This window comes from Lasiodiplodia theobromae, assembly GCF_012971845.1.
Source record: "Lasiodiplodia theobromae strain AM2As chromosome Unknown scaffold_8, whole genome shotgun sequence".
NCBI lineage: Eukaryota > Fungi > Ascomycota > Dothideomycetes > Botryosphaeriales > Botryosphaeriaceae > Lasiodiplodia > Lasiodiplodia theobromae.
This window is the reverse complement of record NW_023336574.1, coordinates 564,414-585,487: the sequence shown is the minus strand read 5'-3', so window position 1 is coordinate 585,487 and position 21,074 is coordinate 564,414. Positions and strand designations below refer to the sequence as shown.

Sequence of the window (21,074 nt, the reverse complement as noted above, 5' to 3'; positions counted from 1 at the left end):
AGGAAGGAGGAGATGCGGTGGTGGTCTGTGGGCTGTTGTTGTCGCGCGCGCGCACGTAGGCGCTTAACACGCACGACGAGCGAGTTTCGTGTTCGCGAGGCGTTCGTGACGCGCTCGCGAGTGACATGCAGGATGCATGCATTCATCTGCACACGCATTCTCTCCCCCCTGGTACCAATGCCTGCGTGCTCATAATTATCGAAAGCAATGCTTCGATTTTCTTTGAGCTCAATGAAGCAGGAATTCGAACTCAAAAACAGATCAATATTGATTTCCCAACAAGGAAATGGTCGTAGCCTCATACCAACCCGCCATTGATGGTAGGAGTAGCGGCGGGGCAATCCGAGTATCTGTTATCCACACCACCACCACAGTCGTCATCCGTCTAGAAACATAGCACAACCGAAATGGAAAAGTCAATCCGCGTCTCACCCTCAAGCGCGAAAGGCCATTGAAACCCCCCAAGAAAAACACCGTGCATGATACAAATCCCAAGAAAGAGGTTCCCCATTTCAGTAAAAAAGTTTACATGACCACCAGCCAGCCAGCAAGCAATGTAGCCCTTCCCCACCCATACCAATTCTGAACTAGAAAGAGGTATTAAGTCTAACATGGGTAAACCATTGCTATGAATGGTTGGGTGTGGTTGCCTGCCCGCCGCCGAGATCTACCTTAGACATAGCCAGAAGGGGATTTTATCCAGAGAATAAAGAGCAGCCGGTATTGCGCCCCACGATTACGCCCGCCAGCCCCCTGCATGAAGTGAATAAACAATTCAGACCCTTGCTAAGCCGTTACGCCGATGATGAATAGAAGTGGCCACAATGCATAACCCACACCTCCGGGTCGTCGGATCGCCCATGGTGATGTGTACGTCGATATTCATGAGCACAGAACATGAGAATGGAGAGGTCAAGCTACCAAGCCCCTTACAAGGACTTGGTAGGTTTCTTCGCCTCCTTCGACGAGCTGGTCGGCTCTACGCAGTACTTCTTGGCCCATTGGCGAAGGACGATCGAGGCTGCGAGACACGTTAGCATTATTGAGCATTGAGAGCAGGAGAGGACTATCTTACCCTTGAGGAACTTCTTGCTGGCGTACTTCTTGAAGAAGGCCTCGTGGATGACGGGAGCCTTGAGGTAGTCGATCATGAGGTCCAGCACAGGCTTGATCTCCTCCTCAGTGTAGCCAGCGTAGTGGGCAAGGACAGCATCCCACTCACCACGGTCGAGGACCAGACGTGCCAGGTACATGGCGGCGGCCGAGATCTGGCTCGGGGGGTAGGCGATGAAGCGGTGGTCAAGGCAGCTGATTTCCAAGAGGTACTTGCCAAGAGTACGTGTCTGGATGTCGTAGTTGTCGGCCTTCGATATCCTGCGCAGGAAGTTCATCGGGTTGGGGTAGCTCAGGTCGTAGTCCAGGGCAGCGAGGACGAAACGCTCGGCGCTCAGAATCTCCTCCTCAGTGAAGCCATCATCAGCGACGTGGCGGAAGTTCTGGACATGAGGCGACAGGACCTCCTCGTACTTGGAAGCGATGAACATGGCAGTAACACCGACGAGCTGGAGACGATCAAGCTGAACAACCTTGCGAGAAAGGAAACGGTCGATGATGTTGACGGCCAAGAACAGAGTCTCCGGGAGAAGACGGAAGCGAGTGTGGACCTCCAGAAGCCAGTCAACCAGGATACCACGCATCTTCCACTCAAGCTCGGACTGGTTGTCCATGTAGTCGGGGTTGGCCATCGTCGCAATCTCCAATTCCTTCAGGTACTCGAAGATCTCGCAGACGTACTCAGAAACCATCAACGGGTCATTGGCATCCTCCTCATCCAGATCGGGGATCTCGGGAACGTCATCGTATTTCTCGACAAAAGCTTCCTTCACTTCAGGAGCGGCCTTGGCGGGCGCGGGCTCGGGCTTCGAGGGGGCGGCCTTCAGGGCGGCCTTCGGGGGGGCCTCGACAACGGGTTCGACAACCTTGGCCTCCACCTTCGACTTGGTCGTCTGCTTCGTGGGGGCAATGTTCTCGCTGGCAGGGACTTCCTCCTCCTTGATCGTCTCCTTAGTCTCCTTGGTGGTGGTGACGCGTTTCTTGGTCGTGCCACCAACAGCACCAGAACCGCTAGCAGGACGCTTCACGGTAGCCTTCTCCTTAGGACCGAGGACGGAACGCGTCGTAGTCGTCTTGGAAGCCTTGGTGACACCAGTGGGGGCGGCAGCCTGGGCAACGGCACCGCGCTTGGCCGTCAACGGTTTCTTAGCCTCCTTGCCATCCTTTCCACCCTTCGCATCAGCCACCTCGCCCTTCGCGTTCGTCACATCACCCAGCGCGTTCCTCTTGCGAGTAGTCGTGGCACCGGTCGTGGTCTTCTTGGTAACAGCCTTCTTGGGGGGGTCAGCAGCGGAGGCCTCGTGCGATGAGGTCAGCGCAGCAGCCTTGGCGCGCGTCAGACGTGTCGTTGCCGCGTTTTCATCGTTCTCGTTCGTGACGTTACGACGACTGGTGGGCCGTGCCTTGAAGAGATGGTTAGAGGTGACGTGATTGACGTGTTGATGTGTGTGGATGCGAGCTTATGACGCACACGGGTCATTGTTTACATGGGGCTGGCGGGACTTACAGGAGGCATTGTGATGGATTAAGGCAGAGTTAGTGCAATTGGGAATCTCTGGATACCGTAGCTGGTGCAATGCTAAGAGCGTAGGCTCTAACGGACGTGAATGTTGCAGATAGGGTCTGTTGATGGAGTCCAAGTCAGCATTTCCGTATTGGGCAAGAAAGTCAACACAAGCGGTACGACGCACATCTATCGTTACGGCGGTAGCTGTATCGGCGAAGATAGGCGGTGATCGAGCGGATGCTGAGTGAAATGCGGGGAGCATGCAGTACCTGAAAGCGCTCCAAGGTATGGGTTGCAGCGGGAGGCGACAGTCACGCGGCGGTCCAGGGAAATGCCGGGTCTAAAGCGCGACCGACGTGCAGCGAAGGACGGACGACGCAGCAATGCAACCGGGAGGCAGCTGGAGGTGGTTGCGTTGCGTGGGGCCGGCTAGCGGAGGGGAGTATTTGAGGAAGTCGCTGTGGTGGAAAGCGAGTTTGTTATGCTGTCGGCTTACTTAGCGCGACTCGACTGCCTTGGCGCTCGCGCGGTACGTGCGTCTGAGGTCGTCAGGTCGCGCCCGGGCAACCGTAGTGCGGTGGCCGGCAGAGGCCACAAGCGAAGCAACACGCGACGGGAAGCGGGCGCAGCCGACGGTACGCATGTGCAATGCGGATTCAGGCGCGTCGAGACTAAATGCTTGCACGCTTGCAGACACGCGCCGCGCTTGAGAATGACGTTGGCGCTGAAAATATGGCGGTCAGCGCGTTCTTGTGAGGGCTGCAGAACGCCGTAGTGCTCGATGCGGCCTAGCGCCCCAGCGACCGCGCGCGGATTTCTCGACATCTCACCTAGCCTACCAGCTGCTCAACCTCCAGCGCGAGCCACCACCATTCCCACCCTGCCCCGTACCCCTCCAATGGGCCGGTAGACGAACCTAGAGCCACACCCAACCACCAATGCTGCACTCTCGGGCGGCCCTGCGGCCGGCAGGCCTCACGGCCTCGCTCGCGACCTCGATGCGCACCTACGCCGTTGCGTCGGCCACCGCCCGCACCGCTGAGAACCCCGTCAAGTCGCGCGTGTCCACCCCCGAGGCTCAATTCCAGAGCGCTGCCCCGACACGGACAAGAGGCACCATCCAAATGAAGACCTACAAGCCGAGGACACCAGGTTTGCGGCACCTGAAGCGGCCCGTCAACGATCATCTCTGGAAGGGCCGACCGCTCAAGATGCTCACGTATCCGAAGATCGGTCAGGGAAAGGGAGGCAGGAACGTGACTGGTCAAGTCACTGTAAGACATCGCGGAGGTGGGCACAAGCGGAGGATACGAGTTGTCGATTTCAAGCGTCAAGAGCCTGGCAAGCAGGTGGTTGAGCGTATCGAGTACGATCCCAACCGCAGCGCGCACATTGCATTGCTCAAGCACCTGGAAACCAAAAAGCTGAGCTATATAATTGCTCCGGAGGGCATGAGGGCTGGTGAGGTCATCGAGAGCTTCTTGAAGGGCATCCCTGGCAGTTTGCTCGGATCCATGGGTGGTACTGTTGATCCCGGTATGCTTGCGGCAAAGACGGCTTTCCGCGGCAACTGCTTGCCTCTCCACATGGTGCCGCTTGGAACCCAGGTCTTCTGCGTGGGATCGACAAAGAACAAGAGGGCTGTGTTTTGCCGCAGCGCTGGTACATACGCGACGGTCGTCTCCAAAGGCGAGGTGGGCAAGAAGATTCGCGACGTTACGATCCGTCTCCAGAGTGGCGAGCTCAGAAGGTGCGACAAGGATGCTTGCGCCACTATCGGAGTAGCCAGCAATGTCCACCACCACTTCAGGCAACTTGGAAAGGCTGGTAGATCACGGTGGTTGGGCATAAGGCCTTCGGTGAGAGGTGTGGCCATGAACGCGGCCGATCACCCTCACGGTGGTGGTAGAGGTAAATCCAAGGGTAACGTCCACCCTGTCAGCCCTTGGGGAGTGCCGGTAAGTTCGAATCCTCCGTCAACAGTGATGAAAGTGTTTATTAATTTTTTTACTAGGCCAAAGGTGGATACAAGACCCGAAACAAGAGGAACCCCAACAAATGGGTTGTACAGGAACGCCCGAGGAACCAGGGCAAGAGGCGCGCGAAGAAATAGACGAGATGAGGCAGCTGCAATTATTTTCGTTGTACGACTTCTGGATGTATACTATTGAAAAAGACGACTGGAAAGTTCGACCGGAGCCCGTTGATGCCGTACATGATGATTGCTCATGGAGTAATATAGTGGAGAGGTTGTGTTCTGCTATTCCGTGTAGACCGGAGTCTGGTCGTCGTGAAGCGATACTCATTGCCGTGGAGCGGGGAATTTTGCTGCTCGGGAATTTATAGCCGCGAGACGATCTATGTCGGGGAGAAAAGAAAAATCCAGGGGAATAAATTCCCATAACCGGCATCGAATTCTTGCTCACCAGAGTGATTCGCATCTAGCACAGTTACCAGAAGCTGAATGCGTGGTAGTCTTGCCTTGGGCGGCGAGCACTTGTCGCGGCGCACAGACGCGTTGGATGAGGCTCCGACAGGCAGCATGCCAAGGCCGGCCGGCAACACCTGGGCTCGAGGATCGACATCCCACTTCAACTTGTCACTGCCATATCAAAGTGCCTGTACCGGCCCCCGGTATCGCGCACAGTACCTTCCGCCCGCTTAAAATTCGCCGACCCTCCCAGAAACCTCTTCGCGCATTAGCTTGACGCGTTCCCGGGTCCTTCTGCCCCACCAGCCTCTCCACCGCCCGCAAGCCGGCAGCAACCATGGACGACTTCAACAGCGAGACCGACAGTGACTACACCAGCTACTGGCGCGATTGGGTAGGTGCACTCTCCTTGCCGTCTTAGTCACTTGCGCCCTCCCATTCGGGCCACCAAGAGCCTCCAGCAACCCATGCGCCGTGCCGCTCGACCTGCCACCTTCCGTCTGGCCCGACCGCAGACCAAGTCAACCTCCTACGACATTCACGAACGCGCCGCCTTGTCGCGACCAGGCTCCAGCTACATGGATGACGCAAGCACCCCACGCAAACGACGCTGTCTCAGACCTGAGCCAACGTGGGACATGAGCACAAGCATGGCCAACACGCGCAGGAATCGGTTTAAGCGCAAGGCTTTTAGGTCTTCCAAAGGGTTGAGCCCACAGCCGTCATATTCCTCGGACGAGAATACTTCCTCCAGCACTGACTACGGCTTCCTTTTCCCGGGCAGCCGGTTCGCTGTAGACCCTGGCTACCTTGGAAGAGACACCATTTCTATAAAGAGAGGCTGGCGACCTTCAGATGGCTCCATTGGATTTTCGGCTCGTTGTCATTCAAAAGCATGCTGGAGGGCTGTCTGCTAATTCGTCTTGTTGTAGTTCATCTCTTCCCGCGGTAATGAGTACTTCTGCGAAATCGATGAAGAATATCTCACGGACCGGTTCAACCTGACTGGCTTGAACACCGAGGTTCAATACTACCAATATGCCCTCGATTTGGTTACGGATGTCTTCGACCTCGACTGCGATGATGAGATGAGAGAGGCCATCGAGAAGTCTGCAAGGCACCTTTACGGTCTGGTGCATGCTCGATACATTGTCACCACACGAGGCCTGGCCAAGATGGTGAGCTCACGCTCCCCCGTTTGCCCATAGAACCTTCCGTGCTGACCAAAATACAGCTGGAGAAGTTCAAGAAAGCCGACTTCGGCAAGTGCCCGCGCGTAATGTGCGATGCTCAGCCGCTGCTGCCCATGGGCCAATCTGACATCCCCAACACGTCACCGGTCAAGCTGTACTGCGCCCGTTGCGAGGATCTCTACAACCCCAAGTCTTCTCGCCACGCCTCCATCGATGGCGCCTACTTCGGCACTTCGTTCCACAACATCCTCTTCCAGGTCTACCCCGCCATGCTCCCGCCCAAGTTTCAACGCCGCTACGAGCCTCGTGTGTTTGGCTTCAGAGTGCATGCTGCCGCTGCTCTACAGCGATGGCAAGATGACCGTAGGGAAGAGATGAAGCTACGACTGAGGAAGACCGGTGTTGAGGTCGGCTTCGAGGATGAAGACGATGAAGGTGACTTGGATGACATGGATGAGGAGGCAGAGGGCTACGAGGCAACCCTGGCAGCACGAGAGGCACAGCTGTAAACTTTTTTTCCTTCTTCCTTTCACACAAACAAACACACGAACTCACACACAAACGACTTTCGGGTGCGGGCGTTCTGGGATGTATACAGAGCCTGGGCGAGGGCTCGTAGGCATTTTGTCGGCGTCGGCGGGGAAGGGAAGGACTCTCACATGATGGTCAAGGGTTTCGACGGAGCCAAAGAGACGCCGGTGAAGTGCGCGCGCACGTTTGAATCAATGATACCGAGATAGCGAATGGAATAGACACGACTCTAGAGAACCCCAATCAAAGGATTGGTCGGCACTCGTGGATGAGAAAATCGATGTCACCTGAGACCGCGCCTCTAGCGTGGAAAGCCCTGGCTTACGTCATGCGTCCGTGGTTGGGTCCTAATTGATCTCGCACGGACGTTCCAACTACAAACAGACAGATACAAATATCAGAGACGAACCTCTCCCCAACGCTGCTTGTATCTCTTGAAGCTTCGTATCAGTTTCTCAGATCGTTAGACGGCGCTGGCTAGCAGAATTCATCCGTAATGGTTCAGGTTCGTAATAGGGAGATTCCGGAGAAAGCATCCAGGGTACCCGATTCCGCAGCTCGAGGCCGTAAACAACCCTTAGGTGAAGAGCGAGCATCAAGACCAAGACGGGACACGGTACCACAATGCATCCACCACGCAAGACACCACCGCAACGCCACAGAATCTCGTGCCGCTGAAGCGATCACGCGAAGAGGAGGATCACGTCGCTGCTGCCGGAAGCGGCGCGAATGCTGAGTCCAACGGCGGCGGGAGTACCAACGACGATGGCCAGGGAACTACTCGTCCCCCCGGCCGCTTCCCTGCCTATCGCGCGGAGGTCGCGGCGTTGGAGAAGAAAGAAGACGACAAGAAGCGGGCGATGGGGCGAGAAAGCACGCCTCCGCCGCCCATCATGCCGCCGGACCGCCGTCCTACGCCGGGCCGCATCATCAACGCGCGTGAGGTCAACGAGCACGGTGCCGAGCCCGTGTTTTCGCGCGGCGACCCGGCCGAGTGGCCGAATGTGCGCGACAAGGACTACAGCCACCGCTTCAGCCGCGACGACGACGACGATGACGAGGGGCCGCCGAAGAAGATAGGGAGGCGCAAGAACCCGGAACGCGTGAAGTGGGAGGAGGAGCGGCCGTTGAAGGATCAGAATCACAGGTGGCATGACTTGCACCTGTGCTATCAGAGAGGACCGAGCGAGCAGCCGCCGACGTACGATAGTGCTGGGTATCAGCTTGACTACGAGAAAGTGGCGAACTGGATGAAGCCGACGCGAAGGGGAAAGAGACCTAGTTGGCAGAAGGAGTCTCAGAGGATCGAGGATCATCAAAGGGTGCAGGAGAGGGTGAGGGAGATCTTCTTCGAGCCCGGGGCGGCACCACCGAAAGGAAAGGTAAGTCCGGCCATGCAGTGGACTTGGGTGGATAGGGTGTCAAAGGACTTGGGGGTTCCGTTCCATCAAGTGGGTCTGGAGGAGTTCGAGGAGTGGGAGAAGAGGGGATTTGAAAAGGCGAAGGAGGGGGATTATGGGAAGTTTTCGGAGGAGCAGAATGAGAGGATGCTGCGAATAGCCTCCGGCTCCGCGATGAGGAAAGGAAGTTGCAAGACAAAGATTTAAGATATGTTGTGGAAGATTCCCGGGTTGATGTGAAGAAAGGAGAAATAAATTGCAGTGTTCTACATTCTTCATCAAAATTGCTATATTCGGGAGAGTCGTTCATCAGCCACCTGGTTAATGTACAGAGGGATGCTGCAGCCGATGGCTAGCGCAAAGAATAGCAGGGCCCTTAGAACATAGCTTCAACTACCCATATATGTTCTTTTTCATTGGAAAAAAAAAGAACTGAGGTATACTTACGCTCTCTTCCGGACGTGAATGTATAATTATTAATTACATCTGGATGATAGCTTCAACTGCCCATTACATGGGGGGAAACAGATGTACGCCAGTCGTCTGCTGCAACCCCCCTGTATCATCAGTGAAGAAGGCGCGCAAGATGATCCATAGAATCTCTGCAGGCAGTTGGATACATAGGCTGCCAGTGACTAACTAGCAACTAGCAAACAACAAACGAAGAGAGGCGAATATCATGGAATCCACCGAATACTCCGTCATTCAGTGAGCACAGTGATATTGCGGTTCTAAATATATATAGGTTCAGTTTGTCAAATAGCAACGGTACAAGAAGCTGCCAAGACGTAGTGGAAGGGGTGTTGTGTACGTAAATCGACGATATAAACTTGGCCGGAGAAAATCCTTGACGTGTCTCATCTGTCAACAAGAACTGCAGCATCCGAGCTGCACTCGTACCGTTTGGAGCATTAACAATACTACTGGACTTCTTTTCTTCGTACAGATCACAAAAACTTTTGCGCCGAACGATGAGTGGTGGAAGGGTTTGATACTCGCTGCAGAAAGACGTGATGAACGTTCGAGCGGTGCGCTGATCTCGGAAGTGAAGCATTTATCCGGACGCGACATGGCGAATACTAGGCCAAGGCAGCTCGAACCACCGACGTTTCAACTGCCTAGTCGGGGTGCCGTGTGGCATGGTTCCATGCAAGACTGACGTAGGGGCCCAGGAAGGCGGCAGTCAAGATTTTTGAGCACTGTAGCAACGCTCTTGTTGCGAGAGTCAAGGCAATAGGCAAGAGGGCGCTATACCCGTCCAGACAAAGAGATTAGCTGCTCGGGCGCAAGGGATACCGTTGATGCAAGGCTAGCTGGATATGGTACACCAAAGTCTCGTAGCCTCGCAACCGGAAGAATGACCGGGGCCGTTAATCATGGGAAAAGTTGGGCAGGGATTCCACGAGCACTGCAGCTGCAGCTCGTGCCCGTTCCGAGTGGCCGCAGCACATGCTGCAGTGGAGACGAACGGAAAGCATGGCCAGAAAATCCTTGGCGGAATGAGCGCACACGGCAGCGGCGGCTGCAGGGAAGGCAGCACAAGAGGTCGAGATTGTGCGCTAGGCGCCGCAGGACTGTGATTGGCGAAGGCTCAGCCACGGCCAGCGCGTGGGATGATACGGCAGCGTGATAGCTGCAGCGAGGGAGCGCTGCTTCGGGGCTAGCCCGTGAATTTTTGGCTGCAATAACGTCAAGCTGCAAGGCCACGTCCGTCCAGCCAATGGCGCAGTTGCCCCACTAGGTTGGGCTGACGTTTAGCGCGGGGCCCTACCTTCCATCAGCACCGATCATCGCTCTGTCCACAGCCCCTCCTTCTCCAAGCAACTTCATCCTCTCTGCACTGCAACACCGCCAACGACGCCAAAATGTTCAAGAAAGAGTGCGCAAAGTCTGATTGCACCTTGCGAGTCGTCTCAATGCTGACCACCACCTCTACAGCGTGTCTGTCGGCGCGAAGACCAAGGTCAAGTCGTCCGTCCAGCGCGGCATCCGCTCCAAGGTCGCTGAGCAGTATCCACTGCTCGAGCCGTACCTCGACACCATAATACCCAAGAAGGAGCAGCTGGATTTGGTCAAGCTGTACGTTGCCTGCTTGTTTGCTCTCATTTTGCCCTCATTACACCCACCACGGCTGCTGGCAGGAGCCCAAGCTACAGCCTGACTCACACCACCCGCCTCGCCCGTCGATGGGCTGCAAGGCAGCCTGGCACCTCGGAGTGACGACAACAAGAGCTCCTAGACGCACGAAAGTGCTCTCCATCCATGGTTTCTCAGCTCTGCAACCAGAATTCTGGGTTCGCTAGGCTGCAGTTAACCGGGATCGAGTGTCGTTGAGGATTTCAAGCTTGATCTAATCAGACCTTCCGAGCCTCGACATGATGATTTTTCACACCACCTCAACCCACCTGTGGCACGAGCTGACGTTTGATACACCTGGCAGGCCTGACCGCGTCTCGCTCTACGCCCTCAACAATGTCCCTCTTTTCTACCAGCACATGGACGATCCTCTGATCCCGCACCTCTCCCTCGTCCACAAGTACCCTGCCTGCTTCAAGCGCGTCCGCATCGACCGCGGCGCCATCCGCTTCGTCCTCTCGGGCGCCTCGCTCATGGCCCCCGGTCTTACCAGCCCCGGTGGCCGTCTCCCAAACTCCCAGGCCCCAAACGACGCGGACGACACAATACGATACGGGAGCGAAGACATACCGGCGGGGGAAGTGGTGGTGGTGGAGGCGGAGGGAAAGGACAATGCCTGCCTTGTGGGCCCTTTAAAAGTGGGAACCTCGGAAATCAAGGCGAAGAAGAAAGGCGTTGCGATCGACCAGGGTCATTATTTAGGGGATGGCCTGTGGAAGATGCGCCTGGACTAACATCGCCTTCGTCGCCCACCTCTTCCTCCACCTCGGACGACTCCTTCGAGTCCATGAGCGAGGCCAGCTGGGGTGGCTGCAGCTCCGATAGCTTCGGCCACGATTGCCTAATCTGTGACGGCAATTGTGAGGTAGGCGACCCGTGGGCAATGGACACGTCTTGGTAAGCCGGGAGGGTTTCGGATTTCCTTTTGCAAAATGGGTCTTGACTCGGACAGAATTTTTAGCCAGTGGAAGTGGTGAATCCACGGCGTTGACGCCCTCGCACACGGTGTGAGGTGCGTAGAGAGCATACCCCACAACAGCGATTCATGATGATTTCAACAATTTTCTTTTCTTCCTTTCTCGAAACAAAAGTAGATAGACTTTACACCAAAAACCAGTGCGTCGATGACCTTTCCTATTCCGACGCAGATGAAATTCTATTCAATCAGCAGACAACCTGAGCAACCCTTCCTGGCAAATTGCATGTGAGCATGTGAAGAAATTTCAAGACCTCAGCGTTTAAGCTTTACCAGAATGATGACGCAAGAGATTATCATTCCCTAATGCAACTATCACATGTCTTTCTCACGATGAAACAATTCCTCAATGCGAGTGGCCCAACAAATGAGCAATTCCTTTTCCTTTCCTCATATCTACCGCTGTTGTTATTGTTGATGCACCCCAAAAAGACCCAAGAAACCAGCTTCGACCGCGTGGTATCTCAAAACAAAAAAAGGATGATAGTCAAAAGGACCAAAATAAGAAAGGGAAGGGAGAACCTTCCATCATGTACCGCTGCGGCGAACCTTTCCGTCTTTCCCTCTCCCTGAAATGGGGTTGCATATAAATGAAGAATCGGAAAAAGGGAGAGGGCTGGAACGCGACATCCTCTCTCTCTCTCTCGTCTTTGACTTCTCTTTACTCTTTCTTTCTCTTTCTCTTCCCCCATCTTCGTCTACTGGCTGCCAGCACCACGGCCGGCACCTGCACCACCGGCACCACCGCCGGGGGCACCGCCGCCGCCCATGAGGTTCCTTGCCCTGTTGGTTTTTTCCAATGTCAGCACATTGACTCGATTTTTCTGTGGTTCTCAAGGTAAGTAGGGTGGTCGTCACTCACATCTCCATGATACTGGGATCCTGCATCATCTGGCTGAAGTCGGGCATACCGCCGCCCTGGCCACCAGCACCGCCGGCACCAGCACCAGCACCAGCGCCGCCGCCGCCGCCGCCGAACTGCTCAGCCATCTCGCGCAGGCGAGGGTTGCTGAGCATGTTCTGCATCAGCTGCGGGTTGCTCATGACGTTCTGGGCCATCTGGCGGAGCATGGGGTTATTCATGAGGGCGCCGAAGTCGGGCATGCCGCCGCCCTGACCACCAGCGCCGCCTCCGCCCAACATGCTGGCGAGGGAAGACAAGTCCGGCATACCACCCGCACCGCCCGGCGGGCTGCCCGACCGCGCACCAGCGACGCCGCCCTCCTCCTCGACGCGGCGCTTAGCCGTCTCGTAGCCGCGCTTCATGGCCTCGCTGCCGCCGTTGCCCTCGGCCTTGATGCCCTGCTCGTAGGCCTCCATGCTGCCCTTTGCGTCGCCGAGGGCGAAGCGGGCGAGCCCGAGGCGCGACCACGCCTTGGTGTAGGCCGGGTCGGCGGCCGTGGCCATCTCGGCGTCCTGCTTGGCCTCTTCGTGGCGGCCGGAGCCGGAGTAGGCGGCGGCGCGGTTGGAGAGATAGATGGGGTTGAGCGGGACGAGGTCGAGGGCCTGCGTGTAGAAGGAGATGGCCGTGTCGTAGTCCTTCTTCTGCATGGCGGCGTTGCCCTGGCCCTTGAGGCGCTCGGCTTCGGCCTTCTTGCTCTCGGGTGTGGTTGCGGTGGTGGGAGTGCTGGGGCGGGCTTCCTTGGCCGACGACGCGCCTTCGGTGGAGGGCGTGGTGCGCCCCTTGAGCTTCTCGTAGACCGAGTAGATCGAGGCGAGGTTCTGTCCGCCGAGCGCGTCCGCCATGGCCTTGGTGTCGGTCGGGTCGACCTTGAACGACTCGGCGATGCAGCTGGTCGCGATCTCGATCGACTCGCTGTCCTCGGACGAGAGCGTGCCGTCGCGCGTCGACGTGTTCAGGAAGTCGATGATGGCGAGCGCGAGGCGCTTCTTCGATTCCGTCGAGACGGGTGCTGCGGCGGAGGCCTGTTGTGACATGGTGGTTGGTTACGGCGTTTGAGGCTTTGTAGGAGGAGGTTTTATGTGACGTGGAGGAAAGGAAGAGGGTTCGCAGTGAAATTGAAGTTACGAAACCCTGTGACTGAGTATAGGTTGTGCCTGGCGCGACGTGGAGGGCGGCGCCATGGTGGGGTTGCGCGGACAGATGCGCGGGGCTGGTTTGTGCTTTCTGCTCACCATCTTGGAAAACTGTGTCTTCTTTGCCGTGGGGTGGAAAGTTAATTGCGTTCCTCAAGGCAAGACTGCGTATGTATGAATGAGGTCAGGGTGGGTCGGAGGTGTCAGAAGTCGGAGGGTCGTTGTGGCCTGCGAACCGTGGAAAGCTGTAGATGAACGTGGACGTGGACCTCTCTGGGATCGCCCGCACGCATGTGGCAGCCGAGCGCCTCGAGCCGCCTTGACTCGAGCTTCCGGTCCAGCCTCAAGTCTTGGCGCTCGTGACATCAACCGCGTCCAACCAGAACGTCTATATTTTATTCAGCTTGATTTTATTACATATAAATTCTGTCTCGCTCAAGACTATGGCCATGACTGGATATTATGAGCGCAATGAACAGCGGGTCAATGAATTGAATTCTTCAAGAAAGCTACTTTTCTCTCGCGGACTTCATGCCGCCAGCCAAGTTCACACATCACCACCACGTCGAATGCAGAGGAACTTCATGCCATGACGCATAAAAGCATAATTCGAATTCTACCCATCGAGAGGTGTATCTCATCTTCATCATCTAATACCCATACATCCCGTCATCATCATCTACAAATCCTCCAACAACTCCGGATCCCTCATCACCCCATTCGCCGCCCTCTTCAACCCCTCGACGGCGCTCATCCGCCTCCTCTCGTTGAACCCCAGCCCACGAATCGCCCTTCTCATGCTCTCCAGCCGCGCCTTCTCGACCACCACCATGCGGCGTGCGAGCTCCTTGCAAGCCTTGCGGCCCTGGCGGACGCGCGCGTCCTGCCACGCGGCGAGCTCGGCGGCGACCGTCTGCTGCGTGTACTTGAGCTCCTTGCCGAGCGTCTCGAGCTCCTGGACGCTGCGGTCGACGCGCTCGGCGGCCTCGCGCTGCATGCGGTGGCGCGTGTCGTCGAGCAGGCCGAGCGGCCAGCGGCCGCTGCGCTGGAGCGACAGCGTGTGGCGGTCGATCTGCTTCTGTGTCTGGCCCATGGCGCCGACGATGGTGCCGGGCCGCGACAGCGCCGCCAGGATCGCCTGGATCGTCGAGCTGATGGCGTGCATGTTGTAGTAGAAGCCCGTCAGCGGCGACGACTCCATCTGCGTCAGCGTCTTGACGTATCGCTCGAATGCAATCTTGTGCGAGTCTGGCAGGAACGCGAGTGTGTCCAGCGCCCCTGAGCAGATCTGCGCCGCGTCGATAAGGTCGCTCGACGCCGCTCGCACCTTGTTGGTGCGGCGGAGGACTGATTTGGCCGAGTGATGCATGCCACGAACGGATTCGCGGGCGTGCTGCACGAAAACCTCCACCTCACGAACGTCTAAGAGAGGCGTATACTCCTCCTTGATCCGATCGATTCGAGTCTCTGCCTTGCGTTTACTACGCTCAGCTAACATCTCTTGGTCGATATCGGGCACGAGGAAGAACTCCCAAACCATCTCGTGAGTTGAGAAGGTTGGGTGGAGGAGTAGGATCTTGAGGAAGCTGTCAAGCCGTAATTGGATGTCCCTGAGAATGGCTCGCGAAGGTTTGGACGGAATGAGGAAAGGCGTTGCGAATCCAGTGACCGCCGGTATCCAGGAAGCTGGGTTCTCCTGAGACAGCCATTTTGCAAGGTTCTCAAAATCCGCTAAGGACCGGCGACACGTTGTGACAGTGATGGAATTGCTGTCATTCGGCGCTCCTGACTTCAGCACCATCCTGATTGTACCGTCCTCAACGAAGTAGGACCGTACAACGGTGGTGGTGCGGCCATTGACACCGGAAGGACTCGACAGGAGCACCAGGTCATCGATCCGATTGCGCACTTCGTCATCCTTGGCCAGCTCAACCGCTGTCAAACCCCGTGTGTCCTTCACATTGAGATCCACTCTGGGATCACCAAACAGAACTCGAACAAGGTCTGTACGTCCGTATTTGCTGGCAACCATCAGAGGCGTGAATTGCTTGTCGTTCGCAGCATTGGCATCTGAATCGCAGTGGTACAGCAGCTTCAGCGCCAGATGCGGGTCATTAACGATGTGAAGCAGAGTATTCCCTTTGGCGTCGATATGGTCGTCCAGATGAAGCAGCTGGCCATCGCCCTGTGCTCTCGTCGCCGCTGCTACGCCAGCCTCTACCATAGAGCGATACTCTTGGTGATCGTAGGACCTGCAAAGCGCGAACAGCGGTGTTTGGCCATTTTTGTCCTTCAACGTCCACGGGACAAGGTGTCCGATCCGGGGAATCAGCAACGGTAGGTTGAAGAGATAGTGCCCTGCACATCTACCCTGAGAATCCTGCTGCGCGATGTACTCAGCCAAAGCGTGCTCGCTGTGCATATTGTGCGCGAAATACTCCAAGAGTATGTTCACCATTCCTGTGTTCGACTGCTGGATTGCGGCACTCAGCAAAGTGGTACCATCGTTGTTGCAATCAGAGATGACCTCTTCGAAGGGGTAGAACTCGTCAAGACTCAAGAGATACTTGAGCGACTTTTCTTGCCCACTATCGACAGCCATCATCAGAACTGACTGGCCAGTCCGATCTTGTGTGTGGGCGACCTTCTCGATCGAAGCATCCCCTTCAAGACCGCTGCCCGTAGAGATGACAGTATCACTTCGCGACAAGAACGATATCGCAGAAGAGCTTGAATTGCTCCGCGGTTGCATTGACACGCGTTTCTTGATCTTCGGCCTCTGCTCCGGCGGCGGCGTTTGAGCTCTTTGGAAAGGAAAGACGTGTGCTAACGACCCGGATGGAGAGGTTCCATTTGGCGTCTGATCGGCGGGCTGAACCGCACCACCCATCCAATCATCAACACTGCGTCCGTACAAGGACTTGTTCTGCAGTTCAGACCATGCAGAATCAACGTGCGGAACCGTGTCGTCGGTATTTTCCGGCTCTTCTTCCATGCTGCCGTCCGCGGCGGATTTCTTGCCAGGTTCCAGGATGTTTCGGATGCCCGCAAGATCTCCATTTTTCGTGGCTTGCCACAGCTGCCTGTTCTTTTTGCTCGCTCTGCGCAGACCGTGCGAATCTCTCGCAAGGTAGGACAAAACGGCCTCGAACGTGCTCAAGGCGTAGCCCATCTCTCCACTCTCGACATCATCGATAAAAATGAAATGTCGCATATACGACAACCGTGCTTGAAGATGTCGGACGGAGGAGCGAATGACCACTACCAAAAGCAGGGAAACCAGGGTGTCCGCATTGATGGTCAGCATGGCATCATGCTTCTCGGATTGGGAATCGGAAGATGTGCCGGCCCGCGAGGACGGTTCCTTCGCGGGCTCTGGCATGGTGATAAGCTTCTGTGTAGCAAGCAAAACATCCAGCATTTCCTGGGGGCTTCCGGCGGAGCCCATCTTTTTAAAGATTTCAACTCCTTTCGCCAAGCGCGCTGCTAGCTCCAACTTGCCCTGCTGTCCGTTTTCTATGGGTATACCAACTTGCGAGATATCCAAATCCTGCATTTGTCGCACCCGCGACTCGAGCTCAAGATCGTCGAAACGCCGCACCGTGCAGATCCTTGGAAATAGGATCGACTCATGGGCTTGCTCGCAGACGTATCGCTCGATCATGCGCTCCACAATGGGGCCAGTCAAATCGGTAGTTGCGCCCAAGTTCGACAACTGCTGCTTATCCACCATCTGGAAGAGATCGATGGCAGCAGTGACTGCAGTCTCCAGGGATCGGCGCATAATATCCTCCTCGTCATATATTTCCAACGTGGAAGGCATTTTCGTGCTTCCGTTAGATAGGGTGCTGTGTAACGAAAGCGGCAAGCTCACTCCGGAGGAAATAGAACTGCGCCGGCTGGAAAGGCTAGCCGGTTTCGAGTTTGGCACGGGAGGGAGAGGCTTTTCAAATTCTTTGCCGAACTCTTTGAACAGGCGCTCCAAACCTGGCTGCATTTGCCTCGCGATCATTGGAAACATGTTCAAGAGCTCAGCAAAGGATTTAACCTCCCTCTTCCGCGGCATGGAAGCAGTATTCGAACTCGTCCCATTCGCTGGCTCGGCTGGCGGCGGTGGCTTCGGCGGTGCATCGGGCACGGCAGGGACTATTGGTATGGATTCGTACACCCCGATCAGCGGCCTCGATATGTAGTACACCAGCCAGGGTTGGGCGTCGAAACTGTCCGGATAATAGATTATGTCGTGCAGAAGCTGTGCCTGGTTGAGTGATTTGAAGCCTGCCCATGTCAGCGCGCCATCGCGCAGCTCGGAAGAACTGGTGGAAGCGCACCCTTATTGCTGTAAACAAAAGTGTCCTTGATTATCACCGTACGCCCATTTGCGGTGGTGTACTGTTTCGCCTTCCCCCTACTTTCGCGAAATGACGTATCTTTGCCATTGGCGCCTGGCGGGATGCCGCCGGGTACGCGCAGGACATGGCTCGCGAGGAACTCCTCGGAGCCGGATAGGTCGGCGTACAAGGCATGGCTCTCGCGGTCTCTGGCGTTTAGGAGGACGTCTGTGGTGGGGACGAGGAGTACCTGCGACGGCTACGGTCAGTATCGCGCGGTCGCATGGAGTCAGACGGGTCGCATACGTGATGTTGCGCGGGGGAGCACTGGCCCGGGAGAGTGCTGCGGAAGAAGGCGCGCAGAAATGGGTTTAGAGGTTGCATTCAATCGACATTGAGCGCTCGCTGGGGAGAGGTCTACGAGCAAGGCGCATAAGCCCTTGCGTGCGAGGAGCCGGTCCAACCGGTCCGAGAGGCCTGGTAGCGCGCGTTGAGGGTTGTGTGGCTTGCTAACGCAGGATGAAGAAACGGCGAGAGTTGCGGCGGATGCGAAGAGCTTTAAGGCGCAATGGGGGTCGGCGGCGGGCAGAAGTGCTAGCGCGTGTGACGGCGGTGGGAGCGACTGGTGGAGCAGAGCCGGAGTTGAAGTGCGGAGCGAGAGCGCGCAGGCAGCAGGGTGGTTTCTTGTGTTCAGGAGCAGCAGAGTGTCGATGGCTTGTGACGAAGCTTGCCATGGCGCGGACGGTGCCCGGCGCGCATCTTGGAGCTTGGTCTCACTGCAAACCCCTAGTCTGCGCTTATCTGCTAGCGCGCCGTGCCGGGCCGTGCGGCCTTCTCGTTCTGCCGCCGTCTCCGCCGCCCATCACACCGGCTGACTGAAGAATTTGGCCCTCCCGACCTTCTTCCGCAGAGACATATTGCACCCTAATTGGGCGGGTAGTTGAATCCAATGTCCGGATGTATTTGTCTCAAGTTTAAAACTCACATCTACATCCAGGCATATTGCTTCGACTGCCCACGTGGGCCTTCGAAGCTTCTTGCTTAAAGCTCTATTCTCATTCCAAGAAATGAATTGATGGCTTGATCCTCGCTCACTCGGGTATGCTCAAAGAAAGCCGCGCGCCAGGGAAAGACAAAAATGCAGCACGCCTCCCGCCAGTAAATGCTCTGGTTGCCCCTCTCCAGTAACACCAGTCCATCCAGAAAAAGCGAGCATCCAATAACTCCCATCCATCGCCCTCGCCAATAAAACTCATCCTCTACTTTTCCTCTCTCCGCCTTGCTCTCGTCTTCTTGCCTTGTACCACCCCTTCCTCTTCCTCTTCCTCTTTGCCTTTAACCAAGTCTTCCGTCAGGCCCCATTCTTCCTTGTCGACCCAATCCTCGCCATCACTCATCTCTCCAACGTGGCCTTCCGCCTTGGCCCACTTCAGCACCATCTTGCGCTTACGGTCCGCCTGCATCAACCCCGTATAAAGCGCGCGTGTCTGCCTGACAACTTCCTCCTGCTTTTGGATGTACATGAGCAGCCATGTGCGTGTATCCTCCGCCTCGTTTTGCGGAAGACCCATGTCGCGGTCGACGAGGTTCTCGACGGGGAACTGGAATAAAGGATGGACCGGCGGCTCTGCAGGCGACTCGGGGGATAGCGTACGCGGGGATCCCGGCGCCGAAGATGGTTGCGAGTTCGCACGGCGTTGCGCGCGGGTCGTCATGCGGTGTGACGTTTGCTGGCTGTTGCTGTCTTCGCCGTCGTCCGAATGCGCGTCGTTGCCGCCATCCTCTGCCGTCCCATTGGCCATGTCAACTTGCATCTTGTCCCCGGCGCTCTCTGCAGATGCGCCCTGATCCTCGTCCTTGAGACCATCGTCGTTCGCCGCTTGTCGGCCCCCCTCTGTACCGTTTTGTCGAGTGCCATTTTGGTGGGGAACCTGGCCTGACGCGTCCGAACTTGGGTCTGGGTGGGTGCCGTTCGATTGAGCATTGTGCTGAGGCTCGGTTTGCTGGGTCAATTCACCCCTCGTCGAACCACTGTCTTGCGCCTCGGTGCCATTTTCCATAGGAACATCGTTGTCTCCGGTTGGTGCTTGAGGCTCCGCCTGCTGGACGCCCGCTGGCTGAGAGGCCTCTTGCATGTTGGTGTCTTCTGACGCTTTGATAGGGTCCTCCCAGCTCGCGCCTTGCCGCTCGGCGTTGTCCGCATCCAGAGACCCCACAGACGCCGAAGCAGCGGCGGCAACAAGAGCACTCCCCTCGTTTAGGACCTCTCTATCATATTCTGTTTCCATCAAGCCTACCGGAAGCCATGTATCGTCACCGAGAAGCTTCGCCATGATAGCTTTTGCCCGCCAAAGACTCTTTTCTTCCCTCTGCAGAACTTCGCGTGAATTGTTCGCCAGTTCGGTGATATGGTTCGAGTAGTACGGTATGGACATGGAAGGGTGCGTCGCCAGGTCGGCAGCGGATGTCAAAGGCGCGAGGAGCTCTGAAACCTAGTCAGCCCGGGCTGTCTTGTCAGCCCATAGTGCGAATACGCACCCTCTAGTCTGATATCTCCATACGGATTGTCCCCGGCCAGTGAGCCATCAATAGACTCATCATCGTCAATGTCTTCGATCTCGTCGCCATCTTCGTCAATTAGAGGGGGGTTGCGAGCTATGATGTGCCGTTTGTAGCCGGCATGGTCGATTTTGGGCTGGCGACTTGTTAAAAGTAGCTCAATGAGCCGTGCGGAGCTCAGGCCTGCAGCGCACCTTTTTGTAGATGAAGCGGCCGTTGTCCAGAATTGAGTGGGATCGCGGAGCCTTGCGCTTGAGCTTGTGCTGGACAGAGCGAGCGATCTCGGCGGCGGAGTCGTCCTCGTCAGAAGCTGCGTTTCGCGGCGAGCGTCAGGACGGCAAACTTTCGAGGCACGCGCGGGAGGGGCTGACCATCATATCGCGCGACGGCTTTCTTCATGCCAACGATGGCCTCGGCGAAGACGAACTGCTGGCCAGCCATGGCGGCGTGGGGGCGCGGGAGCGGCGCGCAGCGGTCGGCGAGGAAATGCAGCGAAAGCGCGCGAGGCCGGGGGGCCAGCACTGGAGTAGGACGGGCCAGGGACGCGTTTGGGCGAGCGGTAGGCGAAGAGGGTAGGCGAAAGCGCGTTGTGGGGTGTAGAAGCGGAGAGCAGAACTGAGATCGGAGTTTGGCACGGCCGGAGGAGCGCGCCTTTGCGCGGCCAGGGTATCATCTGGCGTCACTCGTCCAGCAACAAGCTACCCGTCCGCCCACACAAACCCCAGTTCCGCGATTCGTCTTCGCGGGGGAGCCGTGCTCCTGCCCAGCACCGCCCAAGCCAAACCCGAGCGTTGCTGAGTGCCTCTGCTGCTCTTTCTCGCGAACCCGTGCGCTGCTCTATGTCTGTCGGCCGCCGATCC

The 21,074-nt window shown here is 56.8% G+C and overlaps 8 protein-coding genes across 8 annotated transcripts; 4 read left to right on the top strand and 4 right to left on the bottom strand.

The window, feature by feature from the left end:
• Positions 1 to 929: 929 nt before the first annotated feature.
• Positions 930 to 2,629, bottom strand: LTHEOB_3191 (Cyclin; the record flags this gene model as incomplete). Its single annotated transcript, XM_035512087.1, has 3 exons — positions 930 to 1,021; positions 1,076 to 2,516; positions 2,621 to 2,629. The coding sequence occupies 3 exons, from the start codon at positions 2,627 to 2,629 to the stop codon at positions 930 to 932; spliced, it is 1,542 nt and encodes a 513-aa protein (XP_035363084.1).
• Positions 2,630 to 3,558: 929 nt separating this feature from the next.
• Positions 3,559 to 4,733, top strand: LTHEOB_3190 (Ribosomal protein L2; the record flags this gene model as incomplete). Its single annotated transcript, XM_035512086.1, has 2 exons — positions 3,559 to 4,578; positions 4,635 to 4,733. 2 exons carry the CDS (start codon positions 3,559 to 3,561, stop codon positions 4,731 to 4,733), a joined length of 1,119 nt encoding a protein of 372 aa, XP_035363083.1.
• A 655-nt stretch (positions 4,734 to 5,388) lies between these two features.
• On the top strand, positions 5,389 to 6,753 carry LTHEOB_3189 (Casein kinase subunit ii beta; the record flags this gene model as incomplete). Its single annotated transcript, XM_035512084.1, has 3 exons — positions 5,389 to 5,445; positions 5,984 to 6,229; positions 6,286 to 6,753. The coding sequence occupies 3 exons, from the start codon at positions 5,389 to 5,391 to the stop codon at positions 6,751 to 6,753; spliced, it is 771 nt and encodes a 256-aa protein (XP_035363082.1).
• A 518-nt stretch (positions 6,754 to 7,271) lies between these two features.
• Positions 7,272 to 8,382, top strand: LTHEOB_3188 (Nardilysin; the record flags this gene model as incomplete). Its single annotated transcript, XM_035512083.1, has 2 exons — positions 7,272 to 7,280; positions 7,438 to 8,382. The coding sequence occupies 2 exons, from the start codon at positions 7,272 to 7,274 to the stop codon at positions 8,380 to 8,382; spliced, it is 954 nt and encodes a 317-aa protein (XP_035363081.1).
• Positions 8,383 to 10,040: 1,658 nt separating this feature from the next.
• Positions 10,041 to 11,045, top strand: LTHEOB_3187 (Pua RNA binding domain; the record flags this gene model as incomplete). The annotated part of the gene is made up of 3 exons (XM_035512082.1): positions 10,041 to 10,054; positions 10,114 to 10,254; positions 10,616 to 11,045. The coding sequence occupies 3 exons, from the start codon at positions 10,041 to 10,043 to the stop codon at positions 11,043 to 11,045; spliced, it is 585 nt and encodes a 194-aa protein (XP_035363080.1).
• A 940-nt stretch (positions 11,046 to 11,985) lies between these two features.
• On the bottom strand, positions 11,986 to 13,225 carry LTHEOB_3186 (Vps9 domain protein; the record flags this gene model as incomplete). Its single annotated transcript, XM_035512081.1, has 2 exons — positions 11,986 to 12,070; positions 12,150 to 13,225. The coding sequence occupies 2 exons, from the start codon at positions 13,223 to 13,225 to the stop codon at positions 11,986 to 11,988; spliced, it is 1,161 nt and encodes a 386-aa protein (XP_035363079.1).
• A 778-nt stretch (positions 13,226 to 14,003) lies between these two features.
• On the bottom strand, positions 14,004 to 18,039 carry LTHEOB_3185 (Vps9 domain-containing protein; the record flags this gene model as incomplete). Its single annotated transcript, XM_035512080.1, has 3 exons — positions 14,004 to 17,602; positions 17,656 to 17,905; positions 17,962 to 18,039. The coding sequence occupies 3 exons, from the start codon at positions 18,037 to 18,039 to the stop codon at positions 14,004 to 14,006; spliced, it is 3,927 nt and encodes a 1,308-aa protein (XP_035363078.1).
• An 875-nt stretch (positions 18,040 to 18,914) lies between these two features.
• On the bottom strand, positions 18,915 to 20,655 carry LTHEOB_3184 (Transcriptional regulator; the record flags this gene model as incomplete). The annotated part of the gene is made up of 4 exons (XM_035512079.1): positions 18,915 to 20,140; positions 20,194 to 20,350; positions 20,409 to 20,524; positions 20,586 to 20,655. The coding sequence occupies 4 exons, from the start codon at positions 20,653 to 20,655 to the stop codon at positions 18,915 to 18,917; spliced, it is 1,569 nt and encodes a 522-aa protein (XP_035363077.1).
• Positions 20,656 to 21,074: the final 419 nt, after the last annotated feature.